Raw genomic sequence first — 25,556 nt, 5'->3', positions numbered from 1 at the left:
GAGAGCCACATCATGGCCTGCCACATCATTTTATGTGGCCTGCGAAAGCCTGGAAATAATAAGACACTTCATCTTTCTTGATTATTGTAATTACACTGATACCATTTTTTGTACTGCATTTAGCTGCAGTTCTTAACTGAATATTTCAGTTTCCTTTGATGCAACTAGCTATTCAATTTTTTTGGAAGTGCATTCCACCATGTAGAGGCAACTGACTCAAAGACTCTATGAACTTTCCTTTTTTATTTTGTTTGAGGTACCAAAAGCAGAAGGTGGCCAGCAGACTCCTGTGAAATATGGGAGTTTCCTCAGAAAAATGAGAGGATTGATAGTTATGATTAAAATGTGGTAGAAGTCTGAAGTAAGAAGCCAATTTAGTCAGCGTCACAGAGAAGTACAGAATACACTGCAGTATAATTGGTTTTGCAGCATTAACCAGTACTGTGACGCACATTACCCAAGTGTACTGCACACACTCCTGAACAATGAACAGAGACACCAATCATTTTTAGGTTAACAGCTGCCAATAACTATATTCAGTCAATAACACAAGTGAAGAGTCCCCAGAGAAGGAGCTGAAATGTACGATGGAGGAAGGGAGTGAAGGGAAGAGAGAGCAGGAAAAGGAAATTGGTTGATATGAGGACAAAGTGATGAAGTATAATGCAAAAGAGACGAAAAGGGATTTCAGAGCACCGTCAGGGGAGGACGCTTCACAGCGGTCTGAACTGGTCGTGAAGCACATGCAGATATGCAAACAACCTCCGCAACATGATCAAGCTTCTGTCTCTTCAAAAAAAAAAATAGATGGATAAAAGATAACAGTGCTCAGTTTTGATATATACTGTTCAATGTTGATTATAGGTTGGACTACAATTGTAGTGTTCACTGTTTCTGATATTTTGGCAACCCAATTAAATTCAGCATGAGAAGGTAACATTTGGCAAAACCTGACAATGTAACACAATTCTACCCCACTGCAATAGCAATCATGATAATAAACATATCGATATAGGAGAAGTAAACTATACTGTATATTATTTTTATGGTTTGTCAAAATGAACAAGTTAACTTGTGATTAATCACAACAATTATTGATTTAATCATGTACATATGCAGATTAATCATGCAATGTATTGTTTATTTATGTTATTATTTACTGACAATATCATTGCATCTGTGTCCAAATACTTGTCGCTTTTTTTTAAATTTAATTTAAATTATACAAGTGAGTAATAACAAGCGATTATTCGAAAAATCAATAGTTTGACAGCACTGGTTACTATTATTGGTGTTATTATATGTTATATAGATACATGTTTTTAAAATGTGAAATATTAAATGTAAAGTGACCAGCAGGCTAAAATGTCTTGTAATGTAAAAACACAAATACAAATCACACTACATCCTTTTATTATTTTGTAGTGTGGAATGTTAAAAAGGCTTGATCAAGTAAAATTACTCAAACAGAACAGTGGCAGTTATGAAAAACACTAAACTTATGACAGATTTATGCTTTTGAAGTGGAGTGATAATTTGTTTATTAGCAACACTTAGTGGTCACAATAATTCATTAAATTTAACTCACCACACAGAAAGTTCAATGATGTGGACACGTTTGTTACTGGATACTTTCTAATACATTTCTGCCTTGGAGACTTTGTATGTGTAAGTAATATGCAAATATCATTATTTAATAATTGTTTGTATTGACAAATGTCATGCTTTAAACTGCAATATTCTTCAATTAAGGGAGCTTGTATGCTTAGCTATTGTGTAGCTGCTAGCTTTTACTAGCCTACAGACACCAACACACTGCAGGTATTTTTTTAAATTGTCATTAAAAGCTCGTTTACATTCATTTTGTGTTAAGCTGTAAAGCTTAATTTTTAAAACACATTTCATTAAAGCAAACTAATTGTCCGGTCACGGTAACAAAAACTTGAAAATGATTCGGTCTAGAGTACACTTATTTAATGACGAAAAAATATATCTATTTGCATCATTGAATCACAATTAATTTTGAAATAACTATGAACAAAATGCGGTTAATTGTGGTTAAATATTTAAAAAGTTTGACAGCCTTATTAGTTAACAAGCACATGTTAAAAGTGCACTTTCAGTGTTGATGATGTGCATTATTATATATATTGTTTATTTAAACTATTTTCCCTAAAATACTGCTTGTGTGTTTAATCCGAATACTTGAAAAACCGGACAAATTAATTGATAGATTACTCAATGACTAAATGAATCGATAGCTCCAGCCCTAATGTTTTATATTGGCTCTCGTTAGACCAGATCTGGGAAAATTAAGGCCTGGGGGCTGTATGCGGCCCGTTAAGCTTTTCAATCTGGCCCGCCGGACATTCCCAAATTATTTTTTAGATCTTTAAGATGGAAAGTGTAGCTGCCATTATGATGTGCAGTGATGTTTTCAAATTACCGTAAGTCTTGAACTATACAAGTATTTCAATGGTTGGAATCTGCGTTTTTGCATGATATACTAGTTACTATGATAATCTAAGTCACAGCAGGAGATTTTTACAACAAAGTTTTAAGGCTTAGTGATATATCAGATCATAGGTGGGTTTTTTTTGTTTTTTCGCGTTCATATTTCGCTGTGTTTGTTGCATTTTTCGCTTGATTGTAAAATATGTCGATCGAGAGGGGGTGTGACGCTCATATGTTGTCAAAATTCAGTGTTTTATCGTTCATATTGTAAAACCCATATTCTTTATTTTCATGTACATTCCGTTTTTTAAGGTGGTCTGTCATAACGTTTTTAGCATTCAATCAGACATTATTGTGAGGTTTTGTATTAGTGTTCCTACAAATCAGATATACCGGCCCGCAGACACATTTTGTTCTCTAAATTTGGCCCGCCGAGTCAAAATAATCGCCCAAGCCTGCGTTAGACTGTGCATGTGTACCTAATGAAGAGGCCAGGGGGTGTGGATAATTGAGGTCACATCTTGAATGGGCTTTGATACGACAATAGCGCAAAGGAACAGGCTGAAAGTCAGATAAACGAGAGAATCACAAAGGATGAGGCGTTGCTGAGTAGAATGATGATGATGGTGGTGGTGATGATGCAGCAACCAGCAGAAAAGACAGGCAATAAGCAGAAGGGCCAACAGAGTTAGGAGAAGAGAGCCAGGGAATGCAATGAAAGGTAATAAGCCTCTTTCTTCTTCTTAATCAAATTAAAGTTCAGGCTGGGGGGTTGTACTGTATTACAGGCAGAGGATGAGGAGCGGTGAGAGCGTGGGGCTTTGGCTCTACTTTTATTTCCCCAACGCTGCTGAAGTGCCAACACACGGCCTCACAATCATCTCACAACCACCTCACCTACTGAGGCTACAAAGCACACACAGAACGACAATGTACCGCATGCACAAGGAAACAGATGCTCAAGCGCAAACAAGCACAGCGCGGCGAAGGCTGCATGGATTCATTAAAGAGCAGCACAGTGTAAACACTTTTTTTTATGTGCACTGGATGGGAAATTATATCCCACGGCAGCATAATGAAAGTGTTTACAACCGGCTTTGCCAGCGCCTGCATTACCAAAAGATTGGTCGGAAAGGTTAAAAGCACTTACGGTCACTTATGTGGTCTTATGTGGTCCACAGTGGAGGCCAGAGAGCATGCATGAGGGAGACAATGTTTTAGTTAAAGAACACTTGAGACACATATATAGATAGATAGATAGATATATACAGGCAGATAGACAGACAAATTGATAGATAGATAGCATTAGCATTAGTAATAATCAGTGGCGTGCAGTCACTAGAGGCAGGGGAGGCACGGCCTCACCTGCCATCATGGAAAGAAAAAAAAAGTAAAAAGAAAAAAAAATTAATTAAATTGTAATATGTATCCAGTGATTATACTAAAGTTATTCTCCATTTAACTTCACCAGTTTTAGATTATTTTTATTTTTATTTTCACATTTGCCGTTCAAATACTGAGAAGAGGCGGTGCGGTGATCAGCAGCCAGTTGAGGCACGTCACTGCGTTGTGCCTCAACATGGATTGTGCGCAATGACTCGGCTAACTGCTGAGCTGCTATATGAATTATATTATACATTTCTATAGTTTAGTTAGCTGAGGTATATAATGTACAGTGTATTTTGTCAACAACTGTATGTGTGTAACGTATTTTTAGTGCTGAGCATTCATAAAACTGCTGCGAAGACGCACTGTGTGAGGCTCGTCTCATAACCCCGCCTCCTGGTGCCAAGCACCTCCGCCGCAGAATGCACCGCCCGACGGGAGCGCCACACCAACCAAAGCCCACACCCAAACCCTCCACGTGCAAGACCGAATCCACCCAAAAAAAGTCACTTAACAGGAAGCCAAAAAGTGCAAAAACAACAATGGTCGCGCTGCAGGAGCCGCGAACGACCGCAGGGACACAACATTAGGTACACCTGCACTGCAGGTTCATATGTTTGTAAATCTGACTGTGATGATGCAGTCGTGCCTCACCAGACATTAACCTCACCGCACGCCACTGGTATTAATATTACGCTAGTGGACATTAATATTTTCATTAGCACAATCATTTTCACTAGCATTAGCATTAGTGTTACAATTGACAAAACAATAAAGTTTAATTTCATTGAGGATTTAGAGAGGCAGGTTCACTTACAGAAGTGAATAGTGGAAGAGGTGGTCACGTTACAAACCTAATTTACTTTAGCCTTGAATATTCTATAACAGTTATTCTGAAACTTTGGTAGTAGTGGTACGCGGGCTTCATCTAGTGGTACGTCAAAGAATCACTTGATTAAAGTTTTAATTTCCTATATTCAAACACAGTGTTACTGTCCAAACTGTGTGCAATGTTAGTGTGGCCAAAAATATTAAATATACTTGTTAAATAAAAACCTCTGCCTTGTCTTTAATGAATACTTGGGCCTATTAAGCTACTTTGTTTTATTGTTGGTCATTATGTTGGTACTTTGAGAACCACATTCTTTTTGATGGTTTTTCTTAATTTATTCAAAATCCAACATGGAAATACACTTTTGGCTATGTTCACACTGCAGGGTATAATGACTGATTCAGATGTTTTGTTAAATCCAATCTTTTTTTTTTTTTTTAAGTGATTTATAATAATAACAGAATTGGTATCTGAAGAGGATTTGGGGTGCAGCAGTTTGCGGGGCAGTTGCTTCGACAAATGTTCCGAGGAGCGTGTTGGCGAGCAGTCGGAGTGGTGACGTGAGTTCTTCAAGGAGCCATATGTAAAATGTTCATGTCAAGTCATCAATTAATAGCCCTGGTATGTCAAAAGGCATTAATAAATCATGTTCTTTTCGAATACCTCTATAACTGAAAATGGTAGTTCAGCCGGGATATGCTAATTTCAAAATTAGATTTACAGCCCCGAAATCTTGTTATTGTTTCCATTTCGATGCCCCGCCCTCCACCGTTTGACCAATTAGAAAGTCAGTGAGTGTGTCACATCCAGGTTGCCAGTTACGCACCACCCTCTTCGTTGAACTACTGCCACTGGTAAAGTTACTAAACTGGTCAGACCTTAGTAAATCCAAAAGGCCTTGTTATGATTCACAACTTATTCATGACAAAGCCAGGAACAAAACTAGGATTTGTATCGGGGATGCCTTTGAAAGATGGAGACGATTGAAGGCGGAGAAGATTTTTTCATCTGACGCCAAACTTGCTAATTTCCTCCCCGATAGGTAAGTCAGGCATTTACGTTTTCTTATCACTTGTAATAAATGGAAATGGACATTTCGTATTTAAACTATTTTGTCCAGTACAGTTTATGATCTTGTCTAACAAAGCTAGTATGTTCGTGCAACGAATGCTTAGCATGCTAGCCCGGTCAATGACACATCGACATATAGGCTAACGAGGGAATATATGCCCGTTAGACAGTATGTCGATCTGTCATCCAACTGACAGGGCAAAATATATTTTCGACAAATAAAACCTACGTGGATATGGGTAGTGTCAGTGCCTATTTCGTTCTCAATATGCTGATACGCTGAGGAAATGGGTTCCAACATTAGCACGGCTGTCATGACAATGTGAAACGTATAGAGACAGCCAAATCACATGTTAAAATAATTCCTCATTCGTGTTTGCATATTGTGGACTACATGTACCAAGTTATATGGCAATCTGAAACGTTTGAAACAGTAGCCTATAGGCCTACCTTGGTAAAATGTCTCTTCTCTAGTTTTGGGCGTACATTAGGCTGCCAAGCATGCTTTACTTATTTTCACCAGTATAACCATTGCTAGCGTTGGTTGTAGTTTGTTTTAGTCTTTGTTTTCTGATAGTATGGGCAATAACCATATGATTGCCATTTGTTGTGATATTGTAAGCAGGCATGATGTACTTCATCCCGAAAATAGCCTAATTTCTGTGTAAAATGTGTTGATTAGAGATTTGTTTTTGACAAAACGCTTGTCTATTCAGCTATTATGGTCCCAGCACCTCAACCGCTAGTTAGAGGCAGTGGAAGTTTCTTGGAGTAGCCCAGTTGATTGAGCTGCGTATCTGGCAACCTCAGTCAGGGAGAGGGGGAGGGGACTATGGAATTTTGACCGTGATTGCAGTACAATTTCTGAGAGCCCAAAAAAATTCTGCGGGCTATAGAGCGTTTTCTATTCGGGCTCCAATACTATGGAATGCCCTCCCGGTAAAAGTTAGAGATGCTACCTCAGTAGAAGCATTTAAGTCTCATCTTAAAACTCATTTGTATACTCTAGCCTTTAAATAGACTCCCTTTTTAGACCAGTTGATCTGCCATTTCTTTTCTTTTCTTTTCTACTCTGCTCCCAACCCGGGGTGGACCGCTAGCCTGTGCATCGGATGGGGACATCTCTACGCTGCTGACCGTCTCCGCTCGGGATGGTTCCTGCTGGCCCCACCATGGACTGGACTTTCGCTGATGTGTTGGACTTTCACAATATTATGTCAGACCCACTCGACATCCACTGCTTTCGGTCTCCCCTAGAGGGGAGGGGTTACCCACATATGCGGTCCTTTCCAAGGTTTCTCATAGTCATTCACATTGACGTCCCACTGGGGTGAGTTTTCCTTGCCCGTATGTGGGCTCTGTACCGAGGATGTCGTTGTGGCTTGTACAGCCCTTTGAGACACTTGTGATTTAGGGCTATATAAATAAACATTGATTGATTGATTGATTGATTTAATTTCTGGCCAGATTCCTACATATGGCTCCTTTAAATATCATCTTTCCCCTCATTTCTGTTCATAAGTCCAAAATGTATGGGGCGGTATAGCTCGGTTGGTAGAGTGGCCGTGCCATCAACCTGAGGGTTGCAGGTTCGATCCCCGCTTCCGCCATCCTAGTCACTGCCGTTGTGTCCTTGGGCAAGACACTTTACCCACCTGCTCTCAGTGCCACCCACACTGGTTTAAATGTAACTTAGATATTGGGGTTTCACTATGTAAAGCGCTTTGAGTCACTAGAGAAAAGCGCTATATAAATAGAATTCACTTCACTTCACTTCAATTTGGGGAAGAATAACGACGTTTGTCGCTTTTTGATGACGTACGCGTCGGATGAACGCCATCTGAACGAGACTGCAGTTGCATCGAACACGTCTGATTTATATCCACACACAAAAGAGGCCTGGGTTGGATTTGACAAAATCTGAATGGTACTGTTTATATTGACATGAAAATAAAATCAGATGCTGACCTGCAGTGTCATTCTAGGGTTTCTAAAACAACAAACACAATGACACACAATACTTTCTCATGGTTGCACGTGAATGCAATCCATAAACAACAAGTAGTGGAACAACAATTATGATACACTGATGATTATACACATCATTTTTGTCTGTAATGGAGCATAGCTTTTCATCGCCTGCATTGCTCCTGTCGTTGACATGTCACCAGATCACTAATTAAAAGGCAGGAGACACCTTGACCTTTTACATCTTTGACCTGCTCTTCTTCTTCCTCCTCCCCATCATCACCCACCCTTCAGCATTCTCTGCCCTTTCACCTCACCGTCGTTTGGCGGATACACAGCTTTTCATCTGCATTTAAGGGGATGTGTGTGTGTGTGTGTGCTGCTTGTTTGTACACAAACTGTGTGGGTGGTGAAGGACAGAGACTCACTGCAAACCTTGTTCCATAGAGAGGTGCAAAAAATGCAGTAATTGGAATGTTTTCTCTCTCTTTTATTCTTTCCCGACTGCTAGATCAGGACCACTTGGTAGATGAGGTTCGATATTCTTGCTGGTCCTCACAGATGAAGATGAGGGGGGAAGGAGGAAGGTAGCAGAAACCTGTAAATGTTTCTACTGTTGATTAAATTTCTCCTCAATCACATTCTGGTATGCTCAGAGGGAACCAGATCAATAACTGATCGATGCTCTATGCGACAGGATCAATTACAAAGTAATTAGAAGCACAACAGGACGAGGAACCTGAAAGGGTTAATTTCAAGCACAAAAATCCGGCCTTGAAGAGCAGAGAACACGTTCAGTCTGATCCTTGCGTTAATAATCACCATGGCGGATCACTATTAGCATGCTCTGATGAGTCGACATTATTCAATTAACACAACAAATAGGTCTCAGATTAAAGCATTCATCTTGTATTATGGAATCAGGGTGTACTCACAGTTGGGTGGAATGTGTATGGCTGCTTGGCTGGGGTGGCTTGCCAGGGTGAGTAGGAGGAGAAGGGAGAGGGGGAGGACAGGGGGGAGGATGCTGGAGCACCGCCCCCTACTGCCAGTCTGCTGTCGCTGCACGTCCATCATCGCTCACTGTCCAATCAACGCCCCGCCAAGTCACACACAATTACAGGCCTCGGCGTCTTCTCCTCGGAGTTAAAGCCACAATGTCTTTTCTGCAAGATACAAGAGAAGGGAGGCAGGGGGTGAGGGTGGCAGGGAGGGGGGAGAGTGGGGCCATGTGTCAGAATGGGGGACAAATTGAGCGTCGACCATGTGGTCATTCATATACGACACCTGGAGTCCACACGCCGATCTACAGTTACCAATAAAAACTATCACTGTAGCAGATTGCCATGTGGTTAATTACTGTACATGTCCACTGGCCCATATGGGAGAGCTGGACAGATGGACACAGTATCACAACATTTATTATACTGTCATTATACATCAGTCACAATATTACTGTACAGTATACATCTGCACCATATGTGTTCAGCTGTTTCTAATATGTCCATTACTTTTTTCGATACAAGGCAAAGCAATGTAGTTCTAAATGACTGCAAACCTCATTAGTAAACATTTTCAATAAATGACTGTGGATTCTTATCTCAGTCAAGGCCCAATTGGATAATGTAATTTATGAATAATGTAATTTAAATTTTTTTTATTTTTTTTTTCATAAAGAAATACAATCATGTGTGCTTACGGACTGTATCCCTGCAGATTGTATTGATCTATATTGATATATAATGTATATATATTGTGTTTTTTATGTTGATTTAATAAAAAATAAAAAATAAATTAAAAAACTTTTTTTTTTCTTGTGCGGCGGTACAAGTCCGCGGCCCGGTGGTTGAGGACCACTGCATACATATATATATATATATATATATATATATATATATATATATATATATATATATATATATATATATATATATATATATATATATATATATATATATATATATATATATATATATATATATATATATATATATATATATATATATATATATATATATATATATATATATATATATATATATATATATATATATATATATATATATATATATATATATATATATATATATATATCCATTTTCTACCGCTTATTCCCTTCGGGGTCGCGGGGGGTGCGATCTCAGCTACAATCAGGCGGAAGGCGGGGTACACCCTGGACAAGTCGCCACCTCATCACAGGGCCAACACAGATAGACAGACAACATTCACACTCACATTCACACACTAGGGCCAATTTAGTGTTGCCAATCAACCTATCCCCAGGTGCATGTCATATATATATATATATTTATATATATATATATATATATATATATATATATATATATATATATATATATATATATATATATATATATATATATATATATATATATATATATATATATATATATATATATGTCTCTTTTGGGGTCGCGGGGGGTGCTGGAGCCTATCTCAGCTGCATTCGGGCAGAAGGCGTGGTACACCCTGGACAAGTCGCTACCTCATCGCAGGGCCAATATGCCAACATTTTTTAACCCAATGCAGCCTGAGTCAAAAAGTTTGGGGACCCCTGAAATAGAGTAATTTGATTGGGAAAAAAAGCTTCCATTTATATTCTGTTGCTTCGATTAATCGATTAATGTTAGTAACTTTTAAAATGCAGAAAATCCAGACCGCATGGAGTACCTGGAACTTTAAAACCATGGACATAGTTTCTACACGGCCGCTGTAATAAAGTAATAAAAATATGTGGTGGTGTGTGGGTGACAAAAAAAACCAACAAAAAAACCTTTATTTTTTATTAATGGACACATTTTAAAATGTTTGTTTTATTAATGCACACATGATAAAAGTACAATTATATTATTGATGATCTGCATTTATTTTTAAAAAAAAGAATGAGGATTATGGTAAGCAGAACCACTTATATCAGACCTGGGCATTGTACGGCACGCGGACCGCATCCGGCCCTTTGCGCATCCCTGTCCGGCCCGCGTGAGGCCAATCATAAATTACAAAATACATTTCAAAAAGTATCTATGTCGAGTGTGCAATACAACGGTGCTGCTTTTGTTTTGAAAAGCGTTATTTGTATTACTTCCGTGTGGACGTATGCGCGTGTGCGATTGAGTGAATGAAACGGCGCAATCACAAATTACAAAATAAAGTTTAAAAAACATCTATGTCGTGCGCGCAATACAACTGTGCTGCTTTTATTTTGAAATCTGTTATTTATGCCGTATGTCCGGGGGGAACCTGTGAGTGAAGGTGCATAGAGACAAGTGATGAGACACTAAAAAAAGAAAAGTTGATGACGAATGGCATGTTTTCAACAAGACATGGACTGCCAAGTATTTCTTTACATAAATTAATGGTAAAGCCGTGTGCTTAAAGGCCTACTGAAATGATTTTTTTTTATTTAAACGGGAATAGCAGATCCATTCTATGTGTCATACTTGATCATTTCGCGATATTGCCATATTTTTGCTGAAAGGATTTAGTAGAGAAAATCGACGATAAAGTTCGCAACTTTTGCTCGCTGATAAAAAAAAAACCTTGCCTGTACCGGAAGTAGCGTGACGTCACAGGAGCTAGTATTCCTCACAATTCACCATTGTTTACAATGGAGCGAGAGAGATTCGGACCGAGAAAGTGATGATTACCCCATTAATTTGAGCGAGGATGAAAGATTCGTAGATGAGGAACGTTACAGGGAAGGACTTGAGAGGCAGTGATGGACGTATCTTTTTTCGCTCTGACCGTAACTTAGGTACAAGCTGGCTCATTGGATTCCACACTCTCCTTTTTCTATTGTGGATCACGGATTTGTATTTCAAACCACCTCGGATACTATATCCTCTTGAAAATGAGAGTCGAGAACGCGAAATGGACATTCAGTGCCTTTTATCTCCACGACAATACATCGGCGAAATGCTTTAGCTACGAGCTAACGTGATAGCATCGTGCTTTAACTGCATATAGAAACAAAAAAATAAACCCCTGACTGGAAGGATAGATAGAAAATCAACAATACTATTAAACCGTGGACATGTAAATACACGGTTAATGCTTTCCAGGCTGGCGAAGGTTAACAATGGTGTGCTAACGACGCCATTGAAGCTAACTTAGCAACTTAGCAACGGGACCTCACAGAGCTATGCTAAAAACATTAGCTCTCCACCTACGCCAGCCAGTCCTCATCTACTCATCAACACCCGTGCTCACCTGCGTTCCAGCGATCGGCAGAAGGACGAAGGACTTCACCCGATGCGTTTGGCGGCCCGGAGACGTAGGAAGTCAAGGTGAGGTCGGCGGCTAGCGCGGCTAGCGCGGCTAGCGCTCCAACAAAGTCCTCCTGGTTGTGTTGCTGTAGTCCGCTGCTAATACACCGATCCCACCTACAACTGTCTTCTTTGCAGCCTTCATTGTTCATTAAACAAATTGCAAAAGATGTCCTGAATACTGTGGAATTATGAAATGAAAACAGAGCTTTTTGTATAGGATTCTACGGGTACCATAACTTCCGTTACTCTGACTTCGTCACGCGCATACGTCATCATACCGCGACGTTTCAGCCGGATATTTCCCGGGAAGTTTTAAATGTCACTTTATAAGTTAACCCGGCCGTATTGGTATGTGTTGCAATGTTAAGATTTCATCATTGATATATAAACTATCAGACTGCGTGGTCGGTAGTAGTGGGTTTCAGTAGGCCTTTAATGTGTGGTACACAGCTTGCTATGTTTAAAGAATATCATTTTAATCGCCACTACACGAAGAAACACGAGGGAAAATACCGGAATGTGTCTAATGAAGCGCGCGCAAAGGAGGCCAATGCGTTGATGGTAAAACTGCAAACCCAACGAGGACTTTTTGCCATATTTGGGGCATTATGGGGCGGCATGGCGTAGTGGGTAGATCGGCCGTGCCAGAAACCTGAGGGTTGCAGGTTCGATCCCCGCCTCTTACCATCCAAAATCGCTGCCGTTGTGTCCTTGGGCAGGACACTTCACCCTTGCCCCCGGTGCCGCTCACACCGGAGAATGAATGATGAGTGAATGAGTTGTAAAAATGAATGATGGGTTCTCACTTCTCTGTGAAGCGCTTTGAGCGTCTAGAAAAGCGCTATATAAATCTAATCCATTATTATTATTATTATATTTCACACCCCCAGAGATGCAGCCGTCAGGACAAGTTTCGTCATTTCTCACAAAAGCGCCAGAAAAAGTAAGGCGTTTTCTGACGGAGAGTTTATTAAGGAGTGCTTATTGGACTTTGTTGCGCTGTATGCCCGGAGACATGGACTGTTTTTCGCTAACTTTGGATGAGAGCTGTGATGTACGTGACACCGCCCAGCTGCTCTTCTTCTTACGTGGGATAACTGCAGACTTTCAAATCACGGAGTAGCTGGCAGCCATGCAGTCAATTAAAGAGACAACCACAGGTAATGACTTGTTCACATAGGTAAATGCGTATTTGGACATGTTAGGACTGAAATGGGACAAGCTGGCAGGTGTGACAATCCAATCCACTTTATTTATATAGCACATTTAAACAACAAAATGTTTCCAAAGTGCTGCACAACAGTATTAAAAACAATATTCAAATATTATCCTTAGCTCCACCAATGACTGAATAAAAATAAAAATCAATTACATATAAAACCAATATGAAAAACAATATAAAATAAATATGATTAAAAACTATTTTTAACAACAGATGGTTGTCCAAATCTGACGGGGAAAAATGTTGGATAATGCAGGATAAAGTGACCATCAAAAGCAATCTGCTTTTGTATAAAGTTAAGTTAGGTTAAATTAAATTATTATTATTATTATTAATTATTATTATTATTATCATCTTTATTATTTATCTTACGGTATATCAAAAATAATATTGAGCAAAATTTAATTGAAATATTGTCGTGTGGCCCTCCAGCAGTGCTCGGGGTTGCTTATGCGGCCCCCGGTGTAAAATACGGCATTACGGCTATAAAGTGTGTTTTATCTGTTTACTTGATTAATCCAAAAAATAATTGATACATATACACATATATATATATATATATATATATATATATATATATATATATATATATATATATATATATATATATATATATATATATATATATATATATATATATATATATATATATGTATATGTATATGTATATACAGTTGCGTGTATACAGTATATATATATATATATATATGTATGTGTGGGAAAAAATCACAAGACTATTTCATCTCTACAGGCCTGTTTCATGAGGGTTTCCTCAATCATCAGGAGATTTTAATGGAAGCATTCACATACCATGGTTTATATAGGGCACAGAGCGGGTGGGTGCAGGCAGGCGTAGGGGCGTGGTGATTGGCTCATGTGTTACCTAGGAGGTGTTTCCTTCTGTGACGGCATGCTGATACAATTTCGCTGCGCTTGTTGAGGGATGACAAGTCTGGACTGTATATAATAAACAGTTTCTCTTTTAAGCATAGGTTGCATATTTTATTACCACTGTTGTAAGGTGAAACATCATCATCCATGCAAAGAACTCCATACTCTTCCGCAACGGTACACCATGGCAAAAAAAGAACAATTCAACATTCGACGTCACTATGGGGAGTTTTGACGGAGCAGAAACGTGCAAACTTGTTGGGAGTTTCCTCCTCTCCCAGCTCGCTAGCCTCAACCTGAACCTTGGTATTTACCGTGATGACGGACTGGCAGTGTGTCGCGCCTCGCCAAGGAGCAGCGAGAATACCAAGAAGCGTATATGCCAAATCTTCAAAGAGAACGGCCTACGGATCACGATTGAAGCCAACAAGCAAACCGTCAACTTCCTCGACGTCACTTTCAACCTGAGGAATAACAGCTACCAACCATTCACGAAACCCAACACAACACTCCAATACGTGCACCATGACAGCAACCACCCACCCACCACCACGAAAAGAATACCTACCGGTATTAATAAAAGACTATCGATGCTGTCATCTAGCAAAGCTGAATTCGACAAAGCAGCCCCCCCGTACCAAAAAGCACTTGATGAAAGCGGATACAACTTCACCCTCACCTACGAACCCACGCCAGGAAACCAACCAAAAAGGAGCAGAAAACGAAACAACATTATCTGGTACAACCCCCCATACAGCAAAAACGTCTCAGCTAATATTGGCCACAAATTCCTCACCCTGATCGACAAACACTTCCCCAAAGGCAACACCCTAAGAAAAGTATTCAAGAAGAACAACATTAAATTGAGCTACAGCTGCATGAACAACATACGACAAATAATTTCAAACCACAAAGAAGCAATTGAAAAGGAGCCGTCCACCACCAGGCAGAACGACCCCAAAACCGACAAAGGCTGTAACTGCCGCAAGAAACCCGATTGCCCTCTCAACGGGGGGTGCTTACAACCATCAGTCGTTTACCAAGCAAAGGTAACACGCAAGGACATTAACACATCCGACACATATGTAGGATTAACTGAGGGAGAATTCAAAACCAGATGGAACAATCACAAAGCCTCTTTCAGAAGCAAAAGCTTGCGGAACACTACAGAACTCAGTAAACACATTTGGAATCTCAAAGACAATAATGTTGAATATTCGATAACATGGCAAATTCTTGCATCCAGCACACCTTACAACAGTGGTAATAAAAGATGCAACCTATGCTTAAAAGAGAAACTGTTTATTATATACAGTCCAGACTTGTCATCCCTCAACAAGCGCAGCGAAATTGTATCAGCATGCCGTCACAGAAGGAAACACCTCCTAGGTAACACATGAGCCAATCACCACGCCCCTACGCCTGCCTGTACCCACCCGCTCTGTGCCCTATATAAACCATGGTATGTGAATGCTTCCATTAAAATTTCCTGATGATTGAGGAAACCCTCATGAAACAGGCCTGTAGAGATGAAATAGTCTTGTGATTTTTTCCCACATATACATATTATGCTCTACCACGGTATCGAGCACTATTTTTTTTGGATAATCCAATTAAGACATATATATATATATATATATATATATATATATATATATATATATATATATATATATATATATATATATATATATATATATATATATATATATATATATATATATATATATATATATATATATATATATATATATATATATACATACATATACAATGAGCTTCAAGCACACCTGTAAAGTGAAAACCGTTTCGGGTGACTACCTCTTGAAGCTCTTCGAGAGAATGCCAAGAGTGTGCGAAAAGGTAATCAGAGCAAAGGGTGGCTATTTTGAAGAAACTAGAATATAAAACATGTTTTCAGACATTTCTCCTTTTTTTTTTCTCCTATGTTCATTCATAGTTTTGATGCCTTCAGTGACAATCTATAATGCAAATAGTCATGAAAAATAAAGAACATGCATTGAATGAGAAGGTGTGTCCAAACATTTGGCCTGTACTGCATATATACAGTATATATATATTTGTATATACATATGCATATGTAGTGTGTGTGTTGGGAAAAGCACTCCTGCTGGGAGTCTATCCGTTCTCCATCTGTACTTTTGGAGTCTGTCCGAGCCATAAAACCCAGGCTGCCCCCTCCCTTTGCGGCGCCACGTGGTGCAGCCCGCTGATTGTTTACACCACTCCGTATCACACACAAAGAGCTGTTAGCGCGAACCATAATTAAGACATTCAAAGGCACGGCACAAAAGAAAATAGTGATAACAGAGCGAGGACGCTTATTTGGCAGGCGCACAGTCATCGCTGTTGGAGTGAAATAATTTTTTCGGGGCTCTGCACACATTGGCACCGCCACTAAAGACTGACCTTGGAGAGAAAGGGAAGTTCAGATAGGAGAGTAATGGAAGATGATGGAAAGGACAGAAGGACGATTCACCAGCGGGATAATTAAGAGAGTCAGAAATCATGGCATCAGAATGAGCAGAGAGCGATTGGTCTACTGTACATCAGGAGCACCAAATTAGGCAAAGTGGACGACCAAACAAGAGCTTAATGGGCCATTTTAAACTAGCTGCAGTGGGATGAAATGAGCCATAGAAGTGGCTCACTTGCCTTGCAGAAGAATGGCACACAGAAAGCCAGAGGAGGATATTAAAGTGCGAAAGTGAAGTAGGAGGGTGAGAGGCAAGGAGGAGGCAGGTGAGAAGTGATAGGAGGAGCGCAGTGCATGGAGGAGGCATGACAAAGGGTGACAGCTGTGACAATAATCAAGCATCCTTTCTTACACACACACACACACACACACACACACACACACACACACACACACACACACACACACACACACACACACACACACACACACACACACACACACACACACACACACACACACGCGTGCTCATTTGTTACTTCATCATTGTTCTCACTAAAGATTTCGTTTAAACAGGTACTCTAGTCCAGTGGTCCCCAACCACTGGACTAGAGTACCGCACAAGAAAAAAAAAATATATTTTTATTTTTATTTTTTATTTTTTATTAAATCAACATAAAAAACACAATATATACATTATATATCAATATAGATCAATACAGTCTGCAGGGATACAGTCCGTAAGCACACATGATTGTATTTCTTTATGACAAAAAAATAATAATAATAAATAAAAATAATACCATAACCCCCCCGGTCCGTGGGACAAATTTTCAAGCGTTGAGCGGTCCGCAGCTACAAAAAGGTTGGGGACCACTGCTCTAGTCTACATGGACAGAACACATAGGTTCAGTAAGTGTCAAGATCTCTTGATATCATCAGAAGAATGAGGTGTTTGGTTCATCAGACATGCCTCTTAACTCTTTATTACAGTTTAATTTATCCATATCTTATCTATTACAATATTGTCTGGGCTAGTACATATCCATCACATTTTTACACAAATTATTCATTATGCAAAAGAAATAAGAGTAAGAATAGCTACCTCCTCTAATTATTTGGCTCCATCTGCTCCCCTGTTTAGGAAACTAAATGTACTATCTATTTATAATATGAGGTGGGGACTTGTCCAGGGTGTACCAAGCCTTCCGCCCGAAAGCAGCTGAGATAGGCTCCAGCACCCCCCGTGACCCCGAAAGGGACAAGCGGTAGAAAATGGATGGATGGAACACAGTTCAGTCCTCTTCTTTTATCTATAAATGTTCTTAGCTCCCTAATACGCTTCCTACACCTTTCAAAGATTATTTTAAGACCAATTCGCAAGTTCATTATCATAATACTAGACAGACTGATCATCTCCGTCCTATCTTTGGCCATACCACTCTTAGCCAGTTTTCCATCAAAGACAGAGGTCCTTTACTCTGGAATAGTCACCTATGTATTGCAAACTCCTCATCTGCACTCATTAACTTTAAACATAGATTAAGGGCCAGCCTGATGAATCAACATTCTCCATCTGTTCCTATCTTATAATGTAGCCCTATACTTCACCACACGCGCACACACACACACACACACACACACACACACACACACACACACACACACACACACACACACACACACACACACACACACACACACACACACACCTAGATGCAATCCACACAAGGTAGACTACTTGTTATATTTTTTCTATATACTATGTTTAATTTTGTTTACTGCTTTAGGTGAGAACCTGGTATAAGCCTTTTTGGGTTTTTTTTCTCACCTGCACTTATTTCTCATTTATTAATACGTTTTTTTTCATGACTCATTTCTTGTCTGTATGTTTTTTTAGTTGTTTTTTTTACAATGTTAACTTTTATACTGTTTATATTGTGCGAATAAATAAAAACATTGAAAAAATACGTAGAGCAGTTAGGAAGTGTGCCATAAAAAGATTGCAAATGCATTCACATAGAACTTATCTTTAAAAGAAAAAAGTGCATATTCACCCATGCATAAACATGGTAAAAAGACAAATGTTGTATTAGAAACATATTCTATATTTGCCATACTTTTGAAATAATTAAATTAGGTGTCTACTGATTTTTTTAAATAATTTGTATTTTTACATCACAATAATTATACTCAAGTCAATTGTCTTCATTAGTCTCACGTATATCTACAAAAACTAAACCATTGAGTAGACTAAATTACACACCGTAATGCATGTACTCATTTCCTGCCTGAATATTTAAGTAGGATGAATTAGGAGTCATGCATTATTTAGAGGGAGATTCATAAAAATCTGCTGTAATGTTAACACAAATATGCCCGGTTATTCACATTTTGGTGAAATTTTTTTACACTGCAAAAATTTTACTCTAAGCAAGGAAAACTAAAATCAAAAACACTTAATTTGACTGAGAAGATATTTCTCTCGATGTTCGACCGATCCACTAATCTTAAAGGATTCAGTATATACGTGATATACAGTGGTACCTCAACTGTCTCTCAGCTAATTGTTATGCTTTAATGCTTTAGTTAGTGTACCAAATGTCACAGTGAACCCCGTAAGATCCACGCAAAACATCTGGTCTTCCTCACAAGCATTAGCTTATAGCTAGAGATCCACATAACTCTGTTTTTCCAAGCATGGGAAAGAAGAAAGTGAGTGAGATAGATAGTGCTCAAAAGAAGTGGATGATATTCATTGAATTGAAGAAAGAAGTGATCAAAAAGTGTGTGGAGCCAACTTTACGAATACATTTGAGCGTGACACTGCTAGTCTGCGCCATACTGAAGCAGAGCAATTTTAACGGCAGTCAAGTATGTTAAAATAATTGGTATACGGCAGAAATGTTTTTCCTGAAAATATGATAAAGCTGCTGATAGTGTGTTTGACAGAGAAGCAGCTGGAAGAACATATTGTTAAAACCCACTCCCCAAGGTAAAAACTGTGCATTATTATTACATTACTTCATAAAAATACTGTAGTTGTGAGTAGTACAATATATTGTAATGTTTTTATATGATATTCAATGACCGTCATGGGACAGGCTGCCAGGCCATGTCAGAAACTGTGACCCATATTTAACATTTAAAACTGCACTGAAACAGAGGTTGAAAACTAATCAGACATGCACGCACAATTAGATTATTCACTTTTTTTGTTTGTTTGTTGCTTGTTTTATTTTTTCGTCCATGGTCTGTGCTTGTGGTATGATTGTAATGGGTAACGTCTTGTGATTTATGTATTGTTTTGTATCATGACCTGTTGAATGTTAACTGTATTGCCTTAGGACAGGGGTCACCAACGCGGTGCCCGTGGGCACCAGGTAGCCCGTAAGGACCAGATGAGTAGCCCGCTGGCCTGTTCTAAAAATAGCAGCACTTACCAGTGAGCTGCCTCTATTTTTTAAATTTTATTTATTTACTAGCAAGCTGGTCTCGCTTTGCCTGACATTTTTAATTCTAAGAGAGACAAAACTCAAATAGAATTTGAAAATCCAAGAAAATATTTTAAAGACTTGGTCTTCACTTGTTTAAATACATTCATTAATTGTTTTACTTTGCTTCTTATAACTTTCAGAAAGACAATTTTAGAGAAAAAATACAACCTTAAAAATTATTTTAGGATTTTTAAACACATATACCTTTTTACCTTTTAAATTCCTTCCTCTTCTTTCCTGACAATTTAAATCAATGTTCAAGTAAATTTATTGTTTTTATTGTAAAGAATAATAAATACATTTTAATTTAATTCTTCATTTTAGCTTCTGTTTTTTCGACAAAGAATATTTGTGAAACATTTCTTCAAACTTATTATGATTAAAATTCAAAAAAATTATTCTGGCAAATCTAGAAAATCTGTGGAATCAAATTTAAATCTTATTTCAAAGTCTTTTGAATTTCTTTTAAAATTTTTGTTCCGGAAAATCTAGAAGAAATAATGATTTGTCTTTGTTAGAAATATAGCTTGATCCAATTTGTTGTATATTCTAACAAAGTGTAGATTGGATTTTAACCTTTTTAAAATATGTCATCAAAATTCTAAAATTAATCTTAATCAGGAAAAATTACTAATGATGTTCCATAAATTCTTTTTAAAATTTTTTCAAAAAAGATTCGAATTAGCTAGTTTTTCTCTTCTTTTTTTCGGTTGAATTTTGAATTTTAAGGAGTCGAAATTGAAGATAAACTATGTTTCAAAATTAATTGTAATTTTTTTCGTGTTTTCTCCTCTTTTAAACCGATTAATTAAGTGTAAATATAATTAATTATTAATAATAACATAGAGTTAAAGGTAAATTGAGCTAATTGGCTATTTCTGGCAATTTATTTAAGTGTGTATCAAACTGGTAGCCCTTCGCTTTAATCAGTACCCAAGAAGTAGCTCTTGGTTTCAAAAAGGTTGGTGACCCCTGCCTTGGGACAATGGATGAAAATTAGCTATTGCGCTAAATCTTTACATTGTTGCTCTATGTTGATGAATATGCATTGTCCTAATTAAAATGAATAAATAAACAACCCTGATTTTAGATTCAAGTGTTTTGGGTTATGAGCTTTGTCACAGAACCATATAAGCTCGTAAGTTCAGGAACAACAAAATATCTGCCGACAGAACAAGACAGAATAAGAAACTAAACCATTCTACTGCTTGCAATTGTTTTTCCAGGTTACATTTTGTTCGGTTGCTGATCATGACTTAGTGTATCTCTGATTTTGACGCCCATTACTTACAAAAAGCAAGTCAAACATTCTAAGACAAAACCTTTATTTGGTAACACTTTAGTATGGGGAACATATTCTAAGTAATAAAGACTTAATTTAGAGTTATTTGGACACTAGAGGAACATATAAGGGTTAGGGTTAGGGTTACTAATAAGCAATAATTCTGAGGTTATTGAGGGAAGACTAGTTAATGGCTTACTGGTTGTATAATAAGGTCATGCAGAATAAGGCATTAATAAGTACTTAATAATGACTAATTAAGAGCCAATATGTTACTAATTTGCATGTTAATAAGCAACTAATTAATGGTGAATATGTTCCCCGCACTAAAGTGTTACCCTTTATTTTTAGTCAGTATTTTGTATTGTGTCTACTCTTCTTCCACTTTTTGCAGCATAGCTGATGCTCGAAACTCAAACCCCGACAATTCCAAGTAAGTTCAATGGGTAAAACATAAAAATGTTTTAAGACAAGAATACGTTGTCCTGTGATAACAGCAATGGAGAATGTGTACATTGAAATACAAATGTGTTCATTGTAATGCACAGGAGACGTTCGGGGGACTGACAAGACAGATCAGACAACACGGTCCAGTGGGTTGCAGTCAGCAGGCAGACTTCGCTTGAAGAATATTCCAGGCATGTTGAAGCGAGCCGGTAAAGGGGAACACTATAATGGTTTGGGAAGTCTGCCTGAGGAAAGAACTAATACATGCACAAACAGAAAGAGAGAGGTGGCATCAGGGTGTGTTACCCCTTGCACCCAAACATCTTTGCACAAACAGATGTGCGCCACAACACAGCCGAGGGCTGATTGAGGCTGACATCTTACATCTGCTTCATTTCACCTCTTCAGAGTGTGCAGCCGCCATGAGCCAATCAGCCAATCGCGTTGCTGTTACCTGCTCCATTGAGCAGGGTCAAAGGTCGGGCTTGGGATCGCTCAGATGGCCGATCAGCATGTCACTGAGTGCTTTTAAACACTGTCATCACAGCTGGAAAGTCATTCAGTCGCACGATGGGGTTACTGAGCGAGCAAGATGTGATTTGTGGGTGTGGCTCAGACTTTTCTACACTGTATAATGTTTTATTTTAAATTCACAGCAAATTACCTTCTAATAATTGCATTACTTTCACAGTCGCGTCCACAATATTTTACTGTGAAATATCTCTACAGCAATTTACTGTAAGTGCAGACCTGTGATTTTACTGTTAATTAAAATAAAGTTTCAACTGAATGCTGTCACGTCACAATTATAATTTTATTGTTAATTACTCTCTCATTTTAAGAGCAAACTGCTACCTACGTACAAGTAGTTTACGAAACCCCTTAAGACAGTGATTCTCAAACTCCACCAGTGGTAGGCGGGCTTCATCGAGTGGAGTTTGAGAAAAATAAAACTAAGTCTGCATAAGTCTGATGGAGCCCGCATACCACCTGTGGTACAGGAAAATAAACTCCCGTTGTATCTTGCTGATTGTATTGTACCATATGTTCCGGCAAGAAATCCGCGTTCTAAGAACTCTGGCTTGTTAGTGATTCCCAGAGCCCAAAAACAGTCTACGGGCTTTACAGCGTTTTCTATTCGGGCTCCAGTACTATGGAATGCCCTCCTGGTAACAGTTAGAGATGCTACCTCAGTAGAAGCATTTAAGTCCCATCTTAAAACTCATTTGCATACTCTAGCCTTTAAATAGACCCCCCTTTTAGACCAGTTGATCTGCCGTCTCTTTTCTGCTCTGCCCCTCTCTCCTGCCTGGAGAGGTTATTAGGTGACCACAGATGAGGCGCTAGCTGTTCAAAGACGTCTCGGCGCTACTGTCTTGTCTCCACTCAAGATGATCTCCTGCTGGCCCCACTATGGACTGGACTCTCACACTATTAACTAGATCCATTCGACGTCCATTGCACCGGTCGCCCAGGGGGAGGGGTCCCCACATCTGCGGTCCCCTCCAAGGTTTCTCATTGTATACAATTGGGTTGAGTTTTTTCTTGCCCTGATGTGGGATCTGAGCCAAGGATGTCGTTGTGGCTTGTGCAGCCCTTTGAGACACTTGTAATTATATAAATAAACTTTGATTGATGATTGATGGATTTTATCCCTGAGGGTTCGTCTGTCAAGAAAAATGTAGGGCTCAGTCGAAAAAAGAAGTACACACTCGGACAAATGGAGGCAGAGTATTAGGACACTATAGTAAATGGTAAATGGGTTATACTTGTATAGCGCTTTTCTACCTTCAAGGTACTCAATGCGCTTCGACACTATTTCCACATTCACTCATTCACACACACATTCACACACTGATGGCGGGAGCTGCCATGCAAGGCGCCCACCACGACCCATCAGGAGCAAGGGTGAAGTGTCTTGCTCAAAGACACAACGGACGTGACTAGGTTGGTAGAAGCTGGGGATGGAACCAGGAACCCTCAGGTTGCTGGCACGGCCACTTTCCCAACTGCGCCACTTCGTTGGGAGAGTGGCCATTATAAGGGTTAATGGATAGTAACAAGGTGATGGTAGTGGGGTACCAGTGGTAGGCAGGCTTCATCTAGTGGTACGCCAAAGAATCTCTTAACTAAATATTTAAACACAGTGTTACTGTCCAAACTGCGTGTAAGGTTACAGTGGCCAAAAATATAAAATATACTTAAATAAAACCTCTGCCTTGTTTTTAATGAATACTTAGGCCTACTAAGCTACTGTATTTTAATGTTGGTCATTATGGTGGCCCTTGGAGAGCCAAGTTGTACGTTTGAGAACCACTGCCTTAAAAGACAAATTAGTTGGAATATACAGTAATTTGTTGTGAGGACAATGATTACAGTATTTTACTGTGAAATACCAGTTAATTTCTGTGACATACAAGGTTATTGTAATGTTATTGTAATTGTAATGTCAGTTTCAATATGTTTTGATGACAATATTTTGCTGTAAAACAATATTTTTACAGTTCAATTATTCAAAACCCCACTTCCATACACACATTTGTTTTTCCTAATTGGCATCCAGGAGACAACAAATGACTATTATATTTCAGCTAAATTCTTTGATTGGCATAATGGGCGTGGCTAAGGTGTTCCAAGTTAATTAGATCCATAGAAGGGGCGGCGGGGTGGAACACACAAGATAGAATCAGCACACCTGCATTGAGCAACCGCCCACATGCACGACTGCTGGCTTTATGTGAACATAGTGAGTCATTTAGCGATCGATTCCTAAGGCTTCTCCACTTTGATCTACTGGAGTGTGTGCGTGTGTGTGTGTGTGTGTGTGTGTGTGTGTGTGTGTGTGTGTGTGTGTGTGTGTGTGTGTGTGTGTGTGTGTGTGTGTGTGTGTGTGTGTGTGTTAAATCAAACATGTGTGCGGGTCCTGTGTCCTGTCATGCCTCACATTTAATTTTTAATCACCTCCAGCTGTGAAGATGTGTACGGGAGGAGACGAGGCAGGGCGGGAAAATAAACAAAATCATGTCTTTCCCCCGCCCCCTTTTTACCCCTGATTGTCTTCCCCGAGGGTTCATCTGTCGAGAAAAATGTAGGGCTCAGTCGAAGAAGGAGAGCGTGAATCGGACATAAACAACGAAAGTGCACACTCGGACAAATGGACGGTTAGAGAGGCAGAGTAGTACGACGCTATAAGGGTCAATGGATAGTAAAAGCGAGGCGGAACAAGGTGATGGTGGTGGTGGTGGTGGTGGGGGGGGGGGTATTGCATTAACAGCCCCCCCCCCCCCTGCTGAGTGAATTATTCATAGAAATCTGCTTCCTGTGGCACAATTTACCCCAAATTCACCCAAATTCATAATTCATTTCCCCGCCCTTTGCCACATTCGCTTTGGTCCCAAGACTGATGCTGTCCATCCATACCTGTCAAAGTATGACCCCCCCCCCCCCTCCCCCCCCCCCTCTAACCCCCTTTCCTCTCCCTGGCAGAGTCATCCTTAATGCATGATCCTGTTGCAGTGAGACGAGTCAGTGCGGGGCGACGGCAGAAAAATACCACAAATCACTTAGAATAACACCGACTACCTGTTTTTACCGCTCATTTATGCCTTCAATCATTTTCCATGCAGAAGATGACATCTCCTGGGAGCCTTTTAAATGTTTTATCAAAGGGTTTCTACCAGCCTTGCAAGCGATCACAAGCAATGAGGATTCATTTTCCTGTCTCCTTTTCACCTCCTGAATCCTAACACTAAAAGCCTTCACGCACTCCCTCCTCTCTGT

The 25,556-nt window shown here is 39.2% G+C and overlaps 1 protein-coding gene across 1 annotated transcript in view; it reads right to left on the bottom strand.

Annotated features, from left to right (window-relative positions):
* Positions 1-25,556, bottom strand: part of l1cama (L1 cell adhesion molecule, paralog a) — a 96,675-nt gene that overhangs the window by 28,015 nt on the left and 43,104 nt on the right. The window contains 2 exon segments of the mRNA XM_062053067.1: positions 3,605-3,619; positions 8,647-8,877. Of these exon segments, the coding sequence (XP_061909051.1) occupies positions 3,605-3,619; positions 8,647-8,788 (157 nt within the window). The 5' untranslated portion in view covers positions 8,789-8,877.

The sequence above is a fragment of the Entelurus aequoreus genome, linkage group LG07 (assembly GCF_033978785.1).
Source record: "Entelurus aequoreus isolate RoL-2023_Sb linkage group LG07, RoL_Eaeq_v1.1, whole genome shotgun sequence".
In the NCBI taxonomy this organism is placed as follows: Eukaryota; Metazoa; Chordata; class Actinopteri; order Syngnathiformes; family Syngnathidae; genus Entelurus; species Entelurus aequoreus.
The sequence above is the reverse complement of the archived record's forward strand: the minus strand, read 5'-3'. Positions and strand labels throughout refer to the sequence as shown.